The sequence below is a fragment of the Triturus cristatus genome, chromosome 4_2, assembly GCF_964204655.1.
Source record: "Triturus cristatus chromosome 4_2, aTriCri1.1, whole genome shotgun sequence".
NCBI classification, from domain to species: domain Eukaryota; kingdom Metazoa; phylum Chordata; class Amphibia; order Caudata; family Salamandridae; genus Triturus; species Triturus cristatus.
Window position 1 is genome coordinate 325,780,226 of NC_140586.1, and position 23,879 is coordinate 325,804,104.

Here is a 23,879-nt window from a genome sequence, read left to right on the forward strand (position 1 = left end):
AGTGTGAAAGAAAACACCCGGAAGTCCTGACAGGACCACTTTGTTTTTTCCGTATCTAAGAGTTTTCAAAACAAAACAAAAACATGGAAACTTCTCAATATAAATAGGAGCAATGGTTATCATGTGAACCTTTGCAGGACATATTTCACACTCAGAGCAAGACAGCAGCCCTCAGAAAGGGAATCGTAAAGGAACATTCATAGAATGCTAAATAATTCAGAGACTAAGATCCCAACAATACACACTGTATAGACCAGGAGGTCATATTGTTCCTCTGAAGTGGCGTCATTTCTCCCCATGGGCTCAATAAAGCTCTCTTGAAGTATGCACTGCCACAGAGATTATTTAATTTATAGAGTCCATCTTTCTATCAAAATAAGTATGTTAACCTGGAATTTTTCCAGTTCAAGCCCCTCACAACCAACAACCCTACATCTGCTCTTCTGTCGAATCATGATCAGTAGTAGTTTATGTCATATTTGTTAATTTTATGGGGCAGTTTGAACAAATAGATTTTAATAAGGAAAACAAGACAGAGCATTATTTAATTTAAAAAAGAGATAACAAAGAACAGGGAAAGGTCAGCAGAATAAACCATAGAGATATTGTATGTTTTACATGCAGGTGAGAAAACTTCAGAGGACCTGTTCGCAATGAGTACTGCGGAAATAGTTACAAAGCTGTGTAAAAAAAATTTAATGAACGCAAAAGGGATTGTGTATGTTGCTGGGCAAGGATCAAGATGACTGCGAAGATCTAGCGCTCCAATGTCAGTCACCATTTCTCTGACCCTTCTGGCTGCCTAGGCTGTGGTGACAGTATTGTATTGTAATTACATTTATATAGCGCTTACTACCCCTGACGAGAAGTCGAAGCGCTTTTCAGGGAGTAGCACGCTATTCCGGAACCCAAAAAAGATTAGTGGTGAATTAGTATAGGGAAATGTGAAATTAATTTGAGCAGCGGGCATGTGAGTCTGTTAGCTGGATTGAAAAGGATAGTGGAGGGATAGAAAAGGGAAGGGTCTAGAAAGTGTTTTTTGGAGATTATAGCAGTAAGAGGAAGTTTGGGATGAGTAAAGGAGAGATGGAGGGGGAAGAGTCTCTAGAAGTGGATTAGGGAGAAAGATGAGGTATTGGATGAGTCTTGGAGGGATACATGGTGAATGGTTTTAGAATGGCTTGTTCAGCGATCTGAATAGTAAGTTGTTTGAGATGATGCAAGGAGGGGTATGGGAGAGAAGAGTCTGGAAAGGGTTATTTTGAGGATCATAGTAGTAGAATGGTGTTTGGGATGAGTCCGAATGGAGGTAGAGGATATATTGGGAGAGGTATAGGGTGAGAAATAGCATAGTGCATTAGAGATGCAGAATTATGAGTAATGTAACAGGGTGAGATATAGGGTACTGCATTGGAGATGCTGAATTAGGAGTAAAGCAGTCTACAATCAATAAACATGTACACAACACCACACTGTTGGTGAAAACAGAGAAAAATAATTTGAGGGAACACTGATTAGGGCTAGTGTTTAGTCTACTGAAAAACAGACCACCCGTGCAATCACATACATACACATACTCATCTCTCACTTTAGGCAAAGCTTCCAATGCTTTCAAATAGTTTCACTGCGGCCAAAACTGTACAGCTTCAACCAAGCAGCTATTCAGAACATCCTCACTCTCCCTTAAATACAACAAAAGCAATTACATTAATGTTGTTTGTGGGGCACATGTACTTCAAGCATATCATCTCAAGAGGTGAGGCCCCAACCTGGACATAAAAGTACTGATCTTATAACTCTGGTTATTGCAAATAAGGCTCACGTCTCCCCCTACAATACCAAATTGTTTGCGGCGCAGCCCACCCGGCAACTGCGATCACTTCACACATGTTTGACATTGCTTCCCCTATCTGACTGCTTTACGGAGCATGTACTGCCAGCATGAATCACATTTCTACAAGATGGCCTTAGCACTTGGCAATGTAAATACTAGACCTTTCACTGCAGTCCTATGTCCATTTTCATGATTGTGTTGACATTAAAAGGGGCTCAAGCTTTCTGTTGCCCAGGTTTGGTGTAGGGAGCATAAAAGATGTGAGTCGGGAAGTGTCGACCCGAAGGTTATGTGGGCTGTTCTGGCGGCATCAGAGGCACCGCTACCACCGTGTCCATCGTAGAGTGGTGTGCCTTTGTGGCCTGTGGGGGGGGGGGGGGGGGTGAGAAGAGAAGACTACACTCTTGAATGGGGATAATGTCTCCACCGTCTGTTGTAAATTGAAACAACGATGTGATTAAGCATTTACTAAAGACATTAATCCCCTTCCTCTAGATCATGTTTTCTCTGTTATGTTGACCGAAGTTCGGACTCCATTTTGTATTGTCATGCTTCCACGTGTTCTCCACGAGAAGAGTCCAACCTCTGTGTTAGTTGCTCTTGTAATCTGCCTAGTAACAGTCTATAAATAGCTCTTTTGTCCATCTGGTACATGCCCAGACTTGACCACATCTGTTATCAGTTAGCCTTGCTTGACCATGTTTTCGCGGGCTCAAGGAGTGTGTTAGCTCCGCCCACATATTGATTCAGTATCGAAAATGACCATAAATGGTAATGTTCTTCGGCCTCATGTTGTATCCACCCACTTATGAGCCCCTCTATTGTGTATAAAAGGGGACCATGTACGTAAGTTCTTTGTGCTACTCTATGCAATACTGAAGAGTGTTGTGTGGATTGTAGGACCACCCTTAAGGGTTAATAAATGCTGTCTTTATACTTTGCAGTTTCCGTGCCAACTTCCTTATAGATTCCATTACAGGAGAGCGAACCCTTGTGTCCTGCGGGCCTAGCTGGGGCCTGTACTCATCACGTCTACCACTTAGAGGTTACATCTGGCAGGATTATATAGTTCCCACTTTTTAAAGACATGCCTCAGGCTTGAAGAGGCATCGGAAGGTATTAGTGTAGTCTCTGGTAGTGCAGAACTGAGTCAGTGGGAGAGGATACTGCTGAGGTGCATCAATGGTCTGCGTGAGGAACTGGTGCATACCATTGAGGTTGCCGGGAAGGCAGGGCAACAGGGGGAAAGGTGAGAGCTTGTCAAATACAGTGTTTCAAATTTAAAGGGAGGTGATGGGTGCAGGACCCACGCCTAGAAAGTGACACCTGAGATACCAAGAACTTCCTTGACAAATTCACGTTGTGTAAGGACTGTGTGATTGTAGTGCTTTGAGGTTGGATCAGCATGCTTCAAAACCAGCAGCATGGTTCGAATCTTCGAGGGCTGGGTGTCACAGTTTTAATCACTGAGGACTCTTTCCTCTTGCAATGGAGGAGTTACTGGGGGAACTGCTGGGCTTGGCTCACAAGGAGACATAATAGATGATTCACAAAGCCTAGACGGCCTACAGGTGGGGCTTTAACCAGATCAGGCCAACCGTGAGTGCAAACCAATATAATTACATATTGGTTGTGGTCGGCTCACGTTCCAAATTCTTACAGGTTTAGCCACAAAAACAGCCATGTCTTGAACGATCATCAAAGACTTTCAGTGCCTAGCAGTAGTGGGAGTAGTTCCTATCCTTTGTTTAAACAAATGGCCCTATGTTTGCCACCAAGGCGTTCACGGATACTATGCCTGGTATCTGGGAGTACAACTGCTATATTTACATCCTTTCAGTACTGAATCGAAATGAGTCATAGAACATGCCAATGGTACACTCAAACGAGTCTTGACAGTTAGGGTATTGAATACAAGACTGAGCTGGCTGCATAATCTATCTGGAGTCCAGACAGCAATAAATAACTTGCCTAGAAGAGTATTAGATGGTCGCACACTGTGTCAGGTACTGTTTGGAATGCTAATATACATGCCTGATCTCGATGTCCCTGGAAATATGGGAGAGTTAAAACCTATTGACCCATCAGTGCATTTAACGGTGCTGCAGAACATTCAAGAAATAAGAACTAAACTCTCTAATGTGAAAGACAGAGTCTGTCATCGGTAAAGATACAATTCTTAAAGCTGCTGATAGGTGGCTCCTTATAGTGGGAGATTTGGTGCAAGAATAGATCCCTGATAAGCAGGTTTTCAAGCCATCCTACACATCACCCATTCCAGTTCTTAGAATAAATGTACTCAAACTATATCTTTACCTGGCTCAAAGAAAAACAATTGTTCCTCAATCACATTAAAAAGCACTACATAGCCTATTCAGTTGAGCAGACCCCCACTGACACCAAGGTGCCCCCAGAGTAGAACAGCATATCTTCTTTCTCTGCTCCGCAAAAATTATCCCTAGTAGAGTACAGTCAACACTGAAATCCTAAGCTCCATAGCAGGAACATCAGAGTCTGCTGTGTCCATCTTTACACAAAGTACCACTTTCCATGGCAGAAGCAGATGCTACAATTGAAACTACCTCTGTCATTTACTGTGAGCCACCAAGTAACCCCACGGAACCAACATCGATAGAAAGGGTTTTTTCCGAGAATTTCTATCATTTCTTGCAATCCATGTTCAACTGCTCTGGGTACATGCAGTATATGCATTCATAATGTGGGTCAACCACAGTCCTTTTCCACACAAGCTCTAAATAAGGTTTCCTTGGTGAATCAGCTGTCTTCTAAAAAGAAACACATATTTTCTACCAAGGTGCTCTACTTATCGTGTTGTAGTATATTCCTTTTGCAGCTACCATGCATTGATACTGTAAGCTAAGTTAAGTTCATCTAGTCACCATTACTGTTAACTGTAATAAAAAGATGTGATTCCAATTCCCTGTATCCTTTTCATCACTCCACTCCTGCATAGCAGATGGATGCCTGTTGATATATGATTTGAGCTATTAAACTGCATAAAATAGACATCTAGAATGCCCTTATTTATTTTTATTTGGTGAGAAAAGAATTCTACTTCCACCCTCCAAAGAAGGTCAAACAGGGCTCTGGTTGATAGACCCCTGCTCGATGAACAAGACACTTAGCAATATCATCTGGTTTTAAATCTCACACACTTACAGGATGATGACACTAACCATCAACCTCCATTCGGTCTCCCATAATCCCTACATTCGTGCCAGCAGGTCACCAACTGACTCGCAGATACACACACCAGGCTGGCAGTTAAATAGTAGATGGTAAAATCATCTGTAATCAAGGTCATCGACTTTCTCCATCTACTGAACCTCCCTCATGGTATTATACTCTCTTTTACCTCGGTCAGAAAGATCAGCAGCTATTTAAATCCATTCACCCTCTCAATTATGAAGTAGTTATAAACTTTGGAATGTGGTTTAACACAAATCCATCCCTTGGCCTCACAATCTCATCTGAAATGACCCTTCCCATCTCCCTGCTCACAAATTGCATTTAAGTGATCATGGTCTTGGTAAAACAGAGACTGGACTACTGCAACAATATCTATGAAGGATCCCCAAAGAAATAAACTATGGAATTACCGACACTACAAATCAAGAAAGCTAGACTTTGCTTCAACCATACGAAATTAGAGTACATTCCCCAGTCTTCAAAGCACCACACTAACTCCCAGTAACCCAGATAATACAGTTCACTTTTCAGCACCGTATTCCAAGGGCAGGATGGTGATGGGCATAAATACCTAATGACACTTTCAGGAACGATGCAGTAAATAAAACCCGAGATCCAGCAACACAAACTTGATCACTGAGGCTAGATGCAACTGCAAGACACAGAGTGTCAGGTCTATCTGGGTGAGAGAAGCACAGTTCTTGAATGAACTGCACCCCACATCCCAAACAAGCATGGCTGGTTTCAAGAGGTGAATGAAACTGAGCTCTCCAAAGTGGCCATTACCGTCTGTCAAAACACAATTGGTCTACCCCTCTACCCTCCAAAAAGGGATGATCACTGTCAGTTCTGAATATTTGGATATAAATCCCTTGCCAAGATCCTTGTGCCCTTGCAGCCATGGTTTCCGAGCCTGCAATGAGGGGCCTTGTCAGAATTACAACCAACTATATTACCAGTTTTACAAAATGACAATAGAGACAAGCTGAGGTGTTACTAACAAAGAAAATTAATTTGATAGGCTGGCTCCCTCCTCACTGTAAGGACATCTCAGCATCTGAAGAATACGCCCTCACCTCTATTCCCTCCATTAAAACCTTCATCAATGCCCTCATCCCGGCAAACGTGCACAATTAAAGTAGCTGTTATGTGAAGTCTATCACGCTACCTACCTTCTCTCCATTAATCAAAGTTCTTGAGTCCCTCATTGGATACACATTTTTGTCTTGCCAAGTTCAATATAGCAAATAAAATATTCTACTAAAAGCCTCTGGAGAGCTTCAATTCATATCTATAGCATCGTATACCATCAAGTAAGAAACCACGGCTGGCATTTCATTAAGAACAGCAACAGGTGAAATGGTGTATAATGCACCAATCGTTTGTTGGAGGTGGAGACGTTCAGCGCTATTGCAAGTACCAACAAGGTCTTATAAAGAAAGAAATGTGAAATAAGTCATGCACATTGTGATAAATCACTGGATATAATTTAATCTCCCCTTCCTCCTTTGCCACCTCATTGTTTAGATTACACATATTCCCAGTCTTAAAACTAGCAGTGTACAAATTCTTCATAAGGGTCTACAAACTTCCCATGGCATAATGACCCCTTTCATTCCAACAGCAATAAGCACCTAATTATAATTCTTTTATACCCCTTATCCACTAACGTTCACATTTTACATAGGCCCACTCTCAATGATTCCCACAAATCACTATTCTAATTAACACTGGCTTTCACCAGAGAGGCCAAGGCCATTATAAGGATGTACTCTCCCCACCTGGCCCAAGAAGGTTCAATGTTAACTGATGTGCACAATAAGACATTTGCACCACTGGAGAGGTCGTCAAACTTCGAACTTTCAATCTAGCACCTCTCACCAGTATCCATTTCATAATCCTAACTTTTAACACCACCTCTGGGCACGTAATTTACAGTACTATAAAAGCAAACTAAAAATATACAGCATAACTACATGTAGCATACAAGTTAAGTAAGAACTGGGATAAATTAAAAAAGGCTTTCATTAAGCACTTCACTACCTGGGTAAAGTTGGGCCTGTCGGATTCCGGTGAATATTTTTTCTTGTCCCCATAAAGGCTGCTTCTTTTTGGAGGACTGGGTGGCAGGATAGGAACAGCGTTTTGCGATAATGTAGCCCTCTTTTTGGATTTTTTCAACTGTGCTTGTTTTTCACATGATTCCTGAAATGCTTGTGAACGGGCAGCAATGGAACTGTTGCTGTTCTTTGGCAGGGTGACAATTTTGAAGCTACTGACCCAAGTTCCCAGTTTGTGAGGGATTTGCTCTGGAGGGTCCAGGATAGGTATTTGTTCATCTTTGGTCGTGTTTTTTCTTGATCTCTTGAGCTTCTTATTTATTTTTTCACTGCGTTCTCTATTCTGCTGTCCTCGTGTCTCCTTTCTGGGTGCGGGGGTTTCTCTTGCTGGCTGTTCATCTTCAGTGGAGCATTTCTTACCCGAAGACCCTAAGCCAGACCGGTCACTGTTTCCACTTTCTTTGTGCTTGCTTGTCAACCCACATAACTGGTAGTAACAAGAACCAGCTGAAGTTCTCCTCACGTTCACACTTGTGGAAGAGTGTTTTTTTACAGATACTGGGGAGGTCTTTTTTGGAAGTGACTGTGAAGTGTCACGTGTGAAGGAGGAGTCTGTTTTTAGTCTCTTAGCTGAAGGGCAGCTGCTGGGCTCTGCGCTAGAAAGAATAAACAGAGCAGATGGTAAATTACTGTACCATTAGTTCAAACTGTAGCAACTCTCTTAACTTTAGGCCAAATTATGCTTGTTCCAGCCGGTCGAGGAACTTCACCCACCAGTTCATTAGACCAACTACCAGTCATGCTACTAATCCAACGAGACAGGCACTCTGGTTACCCCCAGCACAGGTCAAGAACACTGCCGGCAAGCACAAGTCAAGATCCCTCTTTGCCCCAATCAACAGCCAAGGCCACAGGCCCAAGCGCCAGCCAAGGCCACTGGCCCTAGCCCCGGCCAAGGCCACTGGCCCTAGCCCCGGCCAAGGCCACTGGCCCTAGCCCCGGCCAAGGCCACTGGCCCTAACCCCGGCCAAGGCCACTAGCCCTAGCCCCGGCCAAGGTCACTGGCCCTAGCCCCGGCCAAGGCCACTGGCCCAAACCCCGGCCAAGGCCAGTGGCCCAAGCCCCGGCCAAGGCCAATGGCCCAAGCCCCGGCCAAGGCTACTGGCCCAAGCTCCAGCCAATGCCAATGACCCAAGCCCCAGCCAAGGCCACTGGCCCAAGCCCCAGCCAAGGCCACTGGCCCAAGCCCCAGCCAAGGCCACTGGCCCAAGCCCCAGCCAAGGCCACTGGCCCAAGCCCCAGCCAAGGCCACTGGCCCAAGCACCAGCCAGGGCCACTGGTCCAAGCACCAGATTTTTACAAAAGTGCCTGCGAAATTGAAGGAATGCAGGTAAAAGGTTGTTACATTTCTATGATAATTCTTCACTTGTCAATATCCTCTCTTCTGTAGTTGGTGTTGAAGTTTGTTTTTGAGTGTTTCTACTACAAAAGCAGTATTTGTGGTTTATAGTGAACTCCAAATTAGAAAATGCACTGTCAGAAATAGATTGGTAGCCTGTGTTCTTCCTTCACCTTTAGTATAGCAAGCCACAGATCAGAACTCGTTAGTCTAGAGCCATATTAATGTCCTTTTTCAAATGTACAGCGCTTCTAGTTGTTTACTTTTCCTTTATATATCTAGGTTTGGTGAAGTAACTTTGTGTGTTGTGTGCATTTTCATTAGTATCCATAACTTTAAAATGTATCCGCTTTTCTTAAATTTTTTGTTCTTAAGCTTAAAGTGTGTGGATATAGTGCATCTGAAAAAATGTACTACTGCCGAAAAACGCATGCTTGAGTTTGCGTTAGCCTTCATTTGATTGGCATGATCAAGGTGGATAATGGACATACCAGATTAAGCAATATGGCTTCATCGCATTAATTTCTGTGTGCCTCTTTGGTCTCTATTACTGTATTTCTAAATAAATAATCTCAGAATAGTTTAGTTTATACATTTTCTCGTAGAATCTTGTAATTGGCAGATTTAGGACATTTTACAACATGGCTTAAAAAACAATACTCACCTAAAGCATCCCCCTGAGACAATACATATGTATATTACCGTGAGGTATAGCGTCACATTTCCTTGAACGTTTTAGTGCAATCAGCTTTTTAACAGTAAGAGGTAGACCTCACAGTTCGGTTCTAACACCTTGCCTCTCGATTCATGTCCGGTTTAACCTCCCACAGCCACATCACTCATGCAAAATGCGTTTCTTTCTCAGCACAAATAATCTTTAGAGCAATTGTTTGAAGTGTCATTTTTTGGACAAATTGCTTTTCTGCGCGTGATGATGAACAGACGCCAATGGCCATGTATGAAAGAAAGCAGCCAAGTGTAATATCGAATGTCATTGCCACGTGCATAATGGGTGGAGGTGAAAAATCTATCCCACTTCTGACGGTTTCAATGATACTGATGGCATAGACTGACAACAGTCGTGAGAATCCACTCTTAAATATGACCCTGCTTCCTCTTTCACAGAATCCAAGATAGATCATGTACATTTGCGGCAACAACCATCATGACTGCCACCCAGCATCAGTAAGTGCAATCAGACATTTGCACCGAACAAGCCCCTTCCCAGGCTGTTCTAACTATTCTTCCGATGGGCTATCCCCAAGTCACAGGCTCTGGAAAATCCAGAGCTCAGCTTCCACTCTGATCAGTAACACAAAAATGTAATGTGCACTTACGGATTCACAAAAAGTGCATAATAGCAACTGGTACAGTGTGCAGTGCACACCATTCTAAAGGCGAGCATCACAATCCATTGTTCGTTGCACTGGATAGTGTGTCATATGCCAAGATGTTTTATAGATGTGTAGTAATTTGCCTTGAAGTATTGTACGGTTGTATAGTGCCTTTATTATGACTTTCTCCTCTGCTGCTCCCAAGTGGATTCCACAGATCATATACTGTGACTGGTTGCATAATTCCCAATTTCTTTGGATATCTCCCTGTCACTCTAATCTGCACCCCTCCCCCCAGAGCATACACCAAGGTAGGTTCTAGAATGCCATTTCCTATGGGATTCTACCAGGCCATCTTTGATGGGCTTCTCAGAACCTATACTAAAGCAAATGGAGGATTGCATTCCAAGGGAGAACAGCCTTCACCTGTGGGCTGCTTCCTCTGTTCCATATCCCAGGTTGCCTATTTCAAAATGGAATACTCTGCTAAAACAGTTTCCATTGATTTAAGTCTGAAAATTAATGATTATGAGTAAAATAAAGTGCCGCAAAAATGTTGATAAATTTCCATATTTGTGCCACTACATTTCCATACATGTGCCGCTAAATTTGCGAATCCATGCCGCAATATCCTAGGGGGTCTGCCTAGGATGCAAAAACCATGCTAAGCCTGGAGATGTTCACACTTTGATACTGGACCTCATTGGTGATTTTGTGAGGTGTCGCCTAAACTTTTTATGCGCCTTGTTGAGTGGCTGCTTTCTCCCCATTCTTGAATAAATTTCAATTTTCCCAGACACCCTTAGCAAGGTTACAATGAGAATCGTCTGAGGTAAACCTTTTCTCTATAGACAGGTTAAGGATACTGCACGTCTTCCTTTTTGATGTGAATGACATAGGATTGTCAATGTCCCATTTTTTGTTTCCTTTTGTTCATTTATGAATGAGAATGATCCTATTTCTTTTTCCCTCTTAAGCCTCACTGTTTAACTGATCACCATCCAAATACCCAGCCACAGAAACAACCACCAACCAAGCCCACTAATCCAACAACCAACAAGGCAAACAACACAATGTATGAGCCAGGACAATGACTTGACTATCATTCAGGGCAATGACCCCAATTAAAGGCAGAGCGTTCAAGATAACCAATGTCAGGTATGAGTAGAAAGCGGACTTGACTCCTGGTTTGTACATTACATTCTAGTACTAAGAATTCCACATGCATTTGTGATAAACACAACTGTATGTAAAAGACTGCAAAGTAAAAACAAAGACTAGTAAGAATCTCACACTTGCCTTGGAGCCACCTTAGAGTTCTCATCCGCCAGGCCAACGACTGGCCCGTTATCCAGATTTGTGTCCAATCTGACAAATATTACGTTAGATTAGTGGAGCATGCAAAATGAAGCGGTCCTACAATTTTAAACACCAGCAGTGAAACCGTCTTCTCTGCTACAGGATAGCCTTCTTGCACTGAAAATGGCTAGATTTCTATCCCACCACTAACCAAGCATCTGACAGCTACTTCCAGTCAGACCTCTGCCCCACCATCACTCATCTGCTGCTCCACCACCAGTTGAGGTACTTCTCACCTGTCCCATCACCAATAAACATCTTCCCTGAAACCAGCCAGGCCTCACCACAACCATAAAGGGTTCTGCCCCATCATATATGAAAACAAATTATATAACACACCTGCATCATATTCAGAGCCCTATAATGCAACATTTCTGAGCATTTTTGCATAGACAGGCACAAAAAATGAACTGTGCAATAGACATGCATGACATTTTAAAAATACACAGCTTGGACAAAAATGATGATTCTTATAGGCACCTCATTATTTTGCAAACTTTAGACACATGAGAACTTACAGGAAGGGCTAGCTAAACCATAAGGAAAGGTGTCATACCTGTAATCTCAGTATTCTTTTGGGGTAATCTCCACTGAAGTCATAAGCATTTGAATCGTTCCGCCCACGTTCGGGAATCCCAGAGCACTTCTTCAAAGAATATCTTAAGTGTAGACTTTCGCCTTTCTTCAGGAAGGCCTGTAGAAATTAAGACCATAATATGCAGCCTAAACACAGGCTACAGTGGTGAAATTCTTCGGATTGTACTTAGTAAAGGGTCAATGTATGTATATGTGTATATATATATATATATATTCACTGAAAAAACCATAGGTTTCACACATGTTATAGTTAGCTGGACATTTCACTCATAAAAAACAATTGAAATTCCCCCGTTATAGTTAGTTCAGCTAACTACAACTCGCGCGACCGCAATCCACTGCTGATGACGTCACATATTACATCACTGTATTCACTAAGATACCGTTAATAAGTCAGTTATACAATTAATTTTACAAAAAAAACCATCCATTTAGACACTTATTTACCGATTTATTTTTCCATTTACCTTTAGATATACATATATCAAAAATATTTATTTTTCAGAAAGACACATATTCACGGGATGACGTCATCAGTGATGTCATCAGTGATGTCATTTGAGATGTCATCAGTGATGTCATGAGTGATGTCACTGACCATGTCATGAGTGATGTAATATGTGACGTCATCAGCAGTGGATTGCGGTCGCGCGAATTATAGTTAGCTTAACTAACTATAACGGGGGAATTTCAATGGTTTTTTACGTGTGAAATGTCCAGCTAACTATAACATGTGTGAAACCTATGGTTTTTTCAGTGAATTTGCAAGGTTTTTTAAATGCTAATTCCTAACTATAACGTGTGTGATACCTATGTTTTTTTTAGTGAATTTGTAAGGTTTTTTAAAAGCTAATTTATGTATGTATTCTAATATATTTCATATATTTATTTTACAATAAACTACCTATGTATATAGTTATAGATTGACTGTATCCTTTAATATGGAATGGCTCAGCTCTTTTATTTTGAATTTGGATAAAGTTGAACAGCATAGTTAATATCTTCTATAAACTTATAAACAGTTTAAAATGTTTTTTTTTTTTTTTTTAGGAGTTTTTCACGTGCGCGCACCCCGCGATTTTTTGAAAAAAAATAAAATGTTTTTTTCACCCTTCAGGGACCCCCTGACAAAGGCTAGGGAGTCAGGAACTCTCTACCCTGCCCCCTTTTCACGTTCTCTACCTTTCTTTTTCACTGTCACACATAAAATGGCGTCCGACACTTCCTGATTTCGACCGATTTGAATGTTGACTGACATCTAACCACCAATCAGAATTACGCTCGCGGACATTTGGCTCGCACCGTGCGCGCATATAGATATTTATGTAATTTTAACTGCAATTTTCTCAGGAACTACTGAACAGATTGACACCATATATGCGAAAGGCACATGCCTGACCTGAGGACTACCTCTTTGCCAAATTTCAAGTAATTCTGTTCAGCCGTTCGGGCTGTACCTTCGACTAAAGGTCCTATGGGAAAATGCATGGGGAAAACGCGTTTTGGGACCCCCCTTTTTTCTCAGCCCCCGCTTGACGAATCACCCCGAGACTTTCAGGGTAGGAGCTGAGCGGAGCGCCCCATTAGTTTTAAAAATTTCACGAAGATAAGTCAACCGGCGCCAAAGTTATTCAAAATAGAATTTTCAGATTTCCTATGGGAACTTGGTCCTAACTATAACTATCTACTGGCGACCGCCAGTAGATTATATATATATATATATATATATATATATATATATATATATTCATTCCTCCGTTATAGTTAGTTGTACTAACTATAACTCGCGCGCCCGGAATCCACTGCTGATGATGTCACATATTACATCATTCATGACATGGTCAGTGACATCACTGATGACATCACTAATGACATCACTAATGACATCTCAAATGACATCACTGATGACATCACTGATTACATCATCCAGTGAATGTGGTTTGCTTCCGTATTTAAATAAGTATTATGTATATAGGCATCTGCATTGAAGATTGAGTGGATGTATAAGTGTCTGGATGGAGGATTTAGTAGTACTGTGATTGACTGTCTAAGTGACTAAATTATAGTGTCTCACTAAATATATGGGATAGTGATTTAACTGAGTGAATATCTGTATCACTCTGTCTCTTGTTGTGTAAACTAATGCATACGTTGGTTACTAGCTACGTGAAACTCTATATTAGTTTTTAATTAGTTAAGTGAGTATTTGTATGAGAGAGTGAATGTGTGTGTATTTGGATGGGAGGTATGTGACTGTCCAAAGATGTGTAAATAGCTGATTTAGTAGGTATACGAGGTTAAGACTGTATGTGAAAACAGTTGTTTGGGTGAGTGAATCTCTTTATGGGTGTGTTGATGAGTAAATATATTTCTCAATGATACATGTCCAACAAAGTAGAAATATAAAAGGCAGTGTATGTGACAGTTGCTGTATATAAATAAGTATACATAAGACTCCGTGAATGTCTGAATGACTGTATGGAAAATGGTATACTTATAATAGTGATTTTATAACACACTAAGTATGAGTTACTATCTATATGAATAAAGTGGTGTTTGTATAAGTGTGTAGCTGAGTAAATGTAAGTATGATCAATTGTTTGCATAAGTGAGTAGGATGACTGCATAAGTGAATAGGAAGTGTGCTGGTGTGTAATGTCGATATAGGTGTACAAGTATATTTAATAGTGTTCTATTGATCTTTCTCAGCATGTATGAGTAAATCTATAGGTAAGTGTTTAGATGTGTGTGTAGATCTCCAAATCACTGAGTGGGTCTTTAGAAACTTGTATTGGTGTGTCAATGGTTTAAACATGGTACTCTATATTTTATAGTGAGTGATGAAAGGTTATACTAGTGTATGATGAGGTGTATCAGATTGTCACGTGGATGATGTCATCAGTGTTGTCATCAGTGATGTCATTGAAGATGTCATCATTGATGTCATCATTGATGTCACTGACCATGTCATGAATTATGTAATATGTGACATCATCAGCAGTGGATTCTGGGCGCGCGAGTAATAGTTAGTACAACTAACTATAACGGAGGAATTTCAATGGTTTTGTACGAGTGAAATGTCCAGCTAACTATAACACCCCTGAAACCTATGGTTTTTCCAGTGAATTTCTAAGGTTTTTTAAATGCTAAATCCTAACTATAACATGTCTGAAACCTGCGTTTTTTCCAGTGAATTTCAAAGGTTTTTTAAATGATAATTTTTAAATGTAATAATAGTTATATGTATTTTTTTATACTGATTTTCAACAGTTTTTTAACTGTTTATTTTTACATATTTCATTTTTTAAATTGCATTATATATTTTTTATATAAATGGAAATGAAAATGTTTTTTAAAATATTGAAAGTGAAATATTGATTTTTTGTTGAATGTATAAGTGCAGAACTATAAGTGTGTTGGTTAGTTAGGGGACTGCATGCATAGTGGATAGGGGTTTTGTTGGACCTAACGTCCTAAAGGTAGCTTGGCTCAGGCCAACAGTCTTTTATCCCCTCATAGCGCCTTGTGCTTGCATCACACCCAGCTCACAATTTAACGCCACCTAAAAAGGACACCACACCGATGAAATGTAAAGGTTACTTAAACTCTTTATCTTGTATTCTCACACGTGGATACTCAATTTCCCCTCTCAGGACAAAATTTCCTTACAGTTCAGGATCAACATTTCGTTACCTCACAGGATAAATATCCAGTTCATTTCAGGATAAACATTTCATTCCAGGATAAACATTTCATTTCAGAATAAACATTTCATTTGCCAATACAGTTCTTTTGATTTAATTCTTGCACAGCAAATAATTAAACACTCCCCGTGGTTTCCACCCTGCGCCTTGGCTCTGGAGGGAGAATTAGAATCCTCACAGATTACACAATGCTCTTCCAACAGATGGTTTCCCTAACGGCTATACTTTTTGGACCCTACGTTGTCACCAATAATCCCTCTCTTACATTTAGGTGCTAAGCTAGGGATTCTCTCTGCGACTAGCATTCATTCGGTGACCCCGAGGCAGTGTACATGTTAATCACTTCAGTACTAGACATTAACTCATTACATTTAGGCATTCTACATAAACTCTTGCTGCTACTAGGGATGAAACGGCTATTGCCAACACTATACTTAGGTTTCAACTACGTCGACTTCACTCTCATGGGTGATTAGGTTAGTGTACCAGTTTGATTACCCTAGGACCTGGCTTCCCTCAGGGACCGGCCATTAGGTATGACCGGACATCACCTGTCCGTACTTGCGTACTCTCCTGAACTCCCCTGGGCTCTCCCCCCTTCCTTCCAGGCCCGGCTTACTGTTGATCCACGGTGTTCTCCCCTCAAGCAGTTCAGCAGATCCCGAGGTTGGGCTCCCTTCCTCCAGACCGACGAGGCTCCCCACGCAACCAAGAAGATCCCTCCACGGGGGGGGGGGGGTAAAACGAGTCACAGGCCACACCCCCAGACCACCTCCCCGAGGGCTACCTGACTAGTGGGGCTCCTCCGCTTCCAACAGTCCGCTGGACCAAGTCCATAGAGGGCTCTGCAGGCTAAGCGCTGACCCGATCTACTCCGCGTTTTCTGGGAGGCGCGCCCGCAGCCGCCCGAAGCAGCGCGGCTTGCGGGGGCGCGGCCTTGATTCTTCCGTCGACAATAGGGCGGCGCTTCGGCCCCTCACACGTGATGCCAGGGAGGCAGCCTCTCGGCCTGTCACGTCCCCGGCTTCCGGACTGTACTCTCTCCTCAGCTGTGTGAAACGCGGCGGCCTCCTCCAGACCCACACCACGGGGTCCCGACACTTCTCCGTTGCAGCCTCTCCCCAACTGTGTGATGCGGCGGCCACTCGCAGGCCCACACCACGGAGTCCCCAGGCAATCTCTCAACCCCGGGGCCGCGGCGGTGAGTACTCCAGGCCAGGATTTCTGCTGGGGGGAGCTGAAATTAAGGGGCAGGGTTCATCCCAGAGCCGATGGGAAAGCCAGCCAACTCTATGCGATAGGCCCCGGGCCCCTCTCTTGTAGTCAGAGACAGGGGACAGTCGTTAGGGCAAATTCAACTAGATAATCCCAGGCCACGACAGGGGTGAGAGCAAGGTAGGTCCAGATGGCGATTTTCCCCTGGGTCCAGACCTTCAGGGATTCTGACTTCTCGGAGGCTTTTGAAAACGATGACCCCCAAAGTCTCTAAAGATGTTCAAGGACCGGTCAGAAGGTGGGGGGTGGTATCAGCTGTCTCTGGAAGACGCGCAGACCCAAAGGCCTGTCACTCCCCTATCTAGCGCAGCCACCTCCCCACACAGGTGCCTTACTCCTGACTACCTCACAGCTCGTCCCCAATCCTAAAATGGCCGCCCTCCTGCCACCTCTATTTATCACCTGGGGCCTGACTGGCCAGAGGGGCCCAGAAGGTTCCAGAACCTCCCATGGCAGTCATGGCCCAGATGCTGAGGTGACAGTTGGAACCACCATTTTGGGAATTTAACCTCCCTCTTCCTTTTTCTTCAGTGAAGCACCTTGCGCCTCTCCCTCAGGTAGTGAGGATGAGGCGCCCAGAGCCTCCACATCAACACCCAAAAAGTTGTCAGTGGACAGAAAAAATGAGAAGGGAAAGTGAACAACAACAAAAAAAATATGAGGAGGGAACTGCCAAAGGGCTGTCAGGTCTAACAGGTTTGAAGCAGTCTATGTGCTAAGGCCTGGCTCAGTGCATGAGTACTTGAGTACTGACTGAATGATTAGAGTACTGCAAGGAGAGTGCCTGGGTGAATTTCTAAGTGTTAGAATTACTTTTCAGGATCAGTACTGGGCTTCAAGATGCAGCACTGAGGTCTCTCCTGATAACAGGTGAGTAAATCGGAATTACTGAGTGTCCCTAGGGTCCAAGTAGCCCACTAAGTACCTCCAGTAAGCGCCACAGAGCTGCGTTGCAGAGAGGTGTACAAAGGGGTATGGCCTGGACCACCTCTCTGCAACGCAGCACAATGGCGCTTATTGGAAGCACCAGGTGGGCTAGTTGGCCCCCAGGGGCTCTCAGGATTGAAGGGGAATTATTTCCCCAACTTAAAACACGCCACAGGGCATGTTTGCACACGTCACCTCAGCCCCCGTCCCCTCCCTTCGCCCCTGTGTAAACGCGCCCTGTGTCCATTTTAAGTTGGGAGATTAAGTCCCCTTGAATCCTGAGGGTCCCTAGGGTCAAACTAGCCCACTAGGTATCTACAGTAAGCGCCACAGAGCTGCAATGCAGAGGTGTAAAAAGGGGCGTGGCCTCTGAACACCTCTCTGCAACGCAGCTCCCTGGCGCATACTGGAGGTACCTGGTGGGCTAGTTGGCCCCCAGGGACCCTCAAGATTGAAGAGGAGTTAATTCCTCAACTTAAAACGCACCACAGGGCGCGTTTGCACAATGGTGAAGGAAGGGGGCGGGGCCTGAGGTGACATGTCTGCAAACACGCCCTGTGGCGCGTTTTAAGTTGAAAAATTAATTCCTCCTCAATCCCGAGGGTCCCTAGGGGCCAACTAGCCCACCAGGTACCTCCAGTATGCGCCAGAGAGCTGCGTGGCAGAGAGGTGTTCAGAGGCCATGCCCCTTTTTACAACACTCTGCAACGCACCTCCGTGGCGCTTACTGGAGGTACCTGGTGGGCTAGTTGGCCCCCAGGGACCCTCAGGATTGACGAGGACTTAATTCCTGAACTTAAAACGCGCCACAGGGCGTTTTTGCACACATGTGAACTCAGGCCCCGCCACCTCCCTTCACCATTGTGCAAACGCGCCCTGTGGCGCATTTTAAGTTGGGGGATTACCCCCCCTTGAATCCTGAGGGTCCCTGGGGTGCAACTAGCCCACCACCTACCTCCACTAAGCGCCACAGAGCTGCGGTGCAGAGAGGTGTAAAAAGGGGCGTGGCCTCAGAACACCTTTCTGCAACGCAGCCCCCTAGCGCATACTGGAGGTTCCTGGTGGGCTAGTTTGCTCCCAGAGACCCCCAGTATTCAAGGGGAATTCGTTCCCCATCTGAAAACGCACCAGGGGGCACGTTTGCAGAGTGATGAAAGGAGGGGGCATGGCCTCCGGCGTAATGCCGGTCTTTTTCTTTTTTTTAAATTGTTTAAAAATGTTTTTTAAATTGTAAAAATGTGGAAGGGGGCCGCGTGGCCCCCCTCCAGAGGCCTTAATCGGCCCTGGGGACCCCAACCCCCCGTGGCATGGCCTTTTTCTATTTTTTTTTTGTACTTTTGGGGAGGGGGGCCGCGTGGCCCCCCTCCCGGGTCACTTATGGCCCCGGGGACCCCAGGGCCGGCCTAATTTTTTTCATTTTTTTTATTATAACTTTTGGGGAGAGGGGCCGCGTGGCCCCCCTCCCGGGCCACTTGTAGCCCCGGGGACCCCATCCCCCAGGGCTGTCCCTCTCTGCTGGGGACCCGGGGGCAACTATAAATGCTTTGCCCTGGGGGTTGGGGGTCCCCGGGGTTTTCTTTTAAAAAAAAAAAAAAAACCCTGTGTGGTTTTTTACCATGCCCCGGGACTTGCATCCCCCCCCCCCCCCCCCCGGGGCTAATTAACAAATTTTTTTTTTTTAATTTCAGCCGAAATTCGCACTGGGTGCATGAATCTCGGCCGATTTTCTTTTTTTTTAAATTCTTTTTTAGGCCCTGGGGGTACTTGTGGGACCCCCTGAGCAGGCCTAGGGGGTTAGGGTGTTTCTACCCTGCCCCCTTTTTCTGTTTTGCACGTTTTTTTCTTAGGTTTCTTGTGCCTCGGTGTAACGCCCTGAACGTCTCAGGATCGTTTAACAGACACGACAATGAGGACGCAACCACTTGTGAAGGGTTAGTTCTTTTAATGAAGGCAAATAAAATACAAAGAACAAACAAAAGTTATAGTCACTGGAATCCTCCAGGCTAAGTACGTTACCAGCCCACAGCACGGATGGTCCTAACCGTCCTCTGCATATACGCCGATCCCGGCGTATGCCAACAGAGGGCAGAAATGAAATGGCCGACAATGCCAATCGGTAGGCTGTGAGGGGCACGAAGAGTGTTGGGGAGAATCGAGGAGTCAGGGAAACACCCAGCCGGGGTCTCTACCTGAAGGGAGCAGCCGCTCAACCTCTTCCTCAGACTGCACCGGGACGCGGAGTCACCTCCTGGTGATGCGTCACCGATACCCCAATCACAAGCAAGAAGACTGAACCGAGAGCAGCCGCTCGATCGATCCTGTGGACTTCCGAGTCTGTAACGCGGCAAACACCTCCTGGTGTGCGTTACAGTTGGCAGTCCCTGTGTCTCTGGTCGGGCTGGGAGTTACGACTCCAACCAGCAAAAGCGCCACTGCGCTTGGACTCAGCCGAGTCAAAAAGCGAAGCTCAATGGTTGACCGGTAGAGCTTCCGGGTCCTTCACAGGTGACGATGGGGCAAGACACGGCCCAGGGAGTAACGACTCGACCTACCTCCGTTCTTGCCTTACTGGAGCACCACTCCGGAACACTGCTCTTCACGAAGCAGGTACGTCGGTGTAAACACAATATCCGACAGCCTTGTACCTCCCGGTTCCTCCCTTTATAGGGCGTGTTTCCCTTGAGTTATGTAACAGCTCTCCTGTTTACATAAGGGCGTGTTTCCCTTGAGTTATGTAACAGCTCTCCTGTTTACATAAGGGCGTGTTTCCCTTGAGTTATGTAACAGCTCTCCTGTTTACATAAGGGCGTGTTTCCCTTGAGTTATGTAACAGCTCTCCTGTTTACATAACCTCTCAACCGCTAAGCATCCTGGGAGATGTAGTCCGTTTTCGCTGGTTACCGTTTTCCTCCCCTCGTATGACAGGAATTCTTGACACTCGGTTATACCGAGGCACAAGATGGCTGCCAACACTTCCTGGTTTGGAGTGTTGACAGCCAATTAGCATACAGCTCGTGATCGGGAGGGTACGCGGACCCTCCGAGGCCATAGATATATCTATGATTTTACTTTTCATTTACTCAAGAACTACTGAACAGATTTACACCATTTAACCAAAAGGCACGAGTGTGAACCAAGGGCTACCTCTTTGCCAAACTTGGTGTAATTCTGTTCAGCAGTTCGGGCTGCAGCTGCGATTGAAGGTTCCTATGGAAAATTGCATGGGGAAGCACGTTTTGGGACCCCCCTTTTTTCTCGGCACCCGCTTGACGAATCACTCCAGGACTTTCAGGATAGGAACGGACCGGAGCGCCCCACCAGTTTTGAAAATTTTGCAAAGATTTGTCAACCGGCGAGTTATTCCAAATAGAAGGTTGCGGATTTCCTATGGATAGTAGGTCCTAACTATAACTACCTACTGGCAACCGCCAGTAGGTAAAAAAAAAAAAAAGAAAAAATGGTTTATATTTGGTATTATATATATATATATATATATATATATATATATATATATATATATATATATATATAAAATTAGGTTAATGTTTTTACAAAACTGCTTAAATCTCTCTCACAAACCCTTTTCTGTAAACGTAAAAGATGAAGGATAGCAGGACAGTATAGCCTCATAGGCTGCCATTAAGTAAGTTTTAAACAGCATCTGTATCTTTAATGACCCAGAGACCACCAGTATCCCATCATGCCTAGCAGGTGCAGTTGCTTCATTTTTTTTTAACGAGAAGTGTTAGTGATAGGTAGATCCAATAATTCCCTCTGTTATGCTCACCGGGGAGAGGGGCTGGTTGCTTACGACTTCAATGGAGATTCTCCCAAGAGAGAACTGGGATTATAGGTAAGAAACCATTCCTTCTCTCTTGGGGGATCTCCACTGATAGTCATAAGCATTTGAATAGAATAACAAGCTCATCCCCATAAAATGCGGTTGAAAAATAGAGAAGAGAAGAAGGACTGGATAAAGCAAATACAGTTCTGAGGGAGGCTTGTCCCACTTGAGCATCTGTTTGAGCATCCGAGTCCAAATACTCGTGTTCAGTGAATGTGTGAACAGATCTCCATGTGGCCGCTTTACCAATCTCCACAATAGAGAAATTTCTCATTAAAGCAGCAGCAGCTGTTTTTGCCTCTAGTTGAATGTGCTCTACGTCTAGCTGACAACTTCTTGTTGGCTTTTTGGTAACATAATAGTATGCAAGATACAAGCCAATTGGAGAAGGATTGTTTGGAAGTGGCTAGACCAGTATGGATTGGGCCATAATGACAAACAGTTGGTCCAATCTTCGCATGCCACGTGTCTTATCTAGCTAAAACTTCAAGACCGGTCTTACATCCAGGGAATGGAGAGATGTTCCAGCCGGGGTTGAAGGATTCTGAAACAAGGTTGGCAAAGACAGTGTCTGATTGACATGAAAATCCACAATACCCTTTGGTAGGAATTTCGGGTGAAGCATCATGACTACCTTATTCAAGTGAAAAACTGTGTAAGGCTTGTTAGAGCATAAAGCCTGGATTCCGCTAATCCTATGAGCTGATGTAATTACTACGAGGAAAGAGGTTTTCCATGAGAGATGTTGCAGGGATACCTTATGAATGGGTTCAAAAGACTCCTGCATGAGATGTGAAAGAACTATGTTAAGCTATTAAGGAGGGAGGGAAAACCTTCATCAACCCTTCTAAAACATCGTTGATTACCGCAATTTTAAAAAAAGAGGTTTGTGAAGGATATTTTCTGTAGGCAGTAAGGGCCACCAAATGAACATTTATGAAAGAGAATATTCAGCCAGATTCTGCCAAATGGAGAAAATAGGGAAGAATGATGTCTTCCTGGTAAGATGTAAGGTCTATGTTCTTGGAGCAACCCCAAATACAAAATCTCTTCCACTTGAAGGCATATGTTAAATGGGTTGATGGCTGTTTAGCCTCTTTGAGGATGTACATGCAGTCTTGTGGCAGGATGAGGTGTCCATACTGCAATAGCTCAGGAGCCATGCTGCCAAATTCAAGGAGGATAGACTGGGGTAAACCATATGGTCTCTGAACTTTGTTAGCAGGTCTGGTCTGCATGTCAGCTTCAGATGTGGATGCTGTGACATGTGAAGAAGGTCAGTAAACTACAATTGACATGGCCATTCAGGGGCTATCAAGATGAGTCTGGCTCTCGAATAGGACAGCTTGATGAGGACTGATGGGATCAGTGCGATCGGCAGAAAGGAGTAAAGTAATTTGCCAGACCAGTCGATTCAAAGGGGCATTCCCCAGTGTTCCTGATTGGAAATATCTGAAGACCAAGTTGTGGTATTTTTTGTTTTCTACGGTGGTGTGCAAGTCGATGTGCGGAAAAGCCACAGCCTGAAGATGTTTTGGACGACATCGTCATGAAGGATCCATTTGCGGTTTTCTTGCAGAACCCTGCCTAGGGTGTCTGCCTGCACATTTTGTACATCTGGGAGGTAAGTTGCCATGATCCGCAGGTTCCTGGCTAAGAGCCATTTTCAAATTGCTTTGGCTTCGTAGCATAAGGGTCTGGACCTGTTCCCCCTGCTTGTTGAGATAGTACATAGTGGTTGTATTGCCCATCTGAACAAGCAGGGACTGGCTCCTGAATGAAGGGCGAAACACCAGGAGCTCGAGGAGCTTGATAGGATAGGTTATCTCCCTCGGCAAACATGTGCCTTGGATTTGGAGATGATCCACTTGGGGTCCCCACCCCAGTAACAAAGGTCTGAGAGGGAACCTCCCTGGTGAAAAGGCATTAATTTAAGCAGGGTGGTTGGAGAGCACTAACATTATAGAGAGTGCTCGCATAAAGAGAGATAATGATCTTGTCTTCCCAGTTGCCGGTCGCTTGGTCCCACTTGTCCTCGAGCCATTCCTGAAGGGGACACATGCGGAGAAGTGCATTCAGGGTGAGGAAGATATATGGGGCAGAGAAGGGATGACACTGACCTCACCGTGGGATGAGAGGCTTCTATTAAAGAGTGACACTTTTCAACGGATCGATGAAAGTCTTTCCTCCGAAGGACACACTTGCCTACATGGTGTTGGTGGTAGCCCCTAAATACTGAAGCGTCTCAATCGGAGTGGAAATTGACTTGTAGTTGATGTCAAGACCCATTCATTTAAGGATCTCGCATGTCCAGTTGTAATGCTGCTGGCCTTCCT

At 44.2% G+C, this 23,879-nt stretch overlaps 1 protein-coding gene across 5 annotated transcripts in view; it reads right to left on the reverse strand.

The window, feature by feature from the left end:
- The window catches only part of SWT1 (SWT1 RNA endoribonuclease homolog), a 976,200-nt gene that overhangs the window by 690,207 nt on the left and 262,114 nt on the right, over positions 1 to 23,879 (reverse strand). For 3 of the 5 annotated variants that reach the window (XM_085601692.1, XM_085601689.1, XM_085601690.1), the window contains one exon: positions 7,088 to 7,760. In XM_085601692.1, coding sequence (XP_085457818.1) covers positions 7,088 to 7,760 — 673 coding nt within the window. The remainder of the gene's footprint in view (positions 1 to 7,087; positions 7,761 to 23,879) is intronic. The other 2 variants (XM_085601694.1, XM_085601693.1) reach the window with 1 other exon arrangement.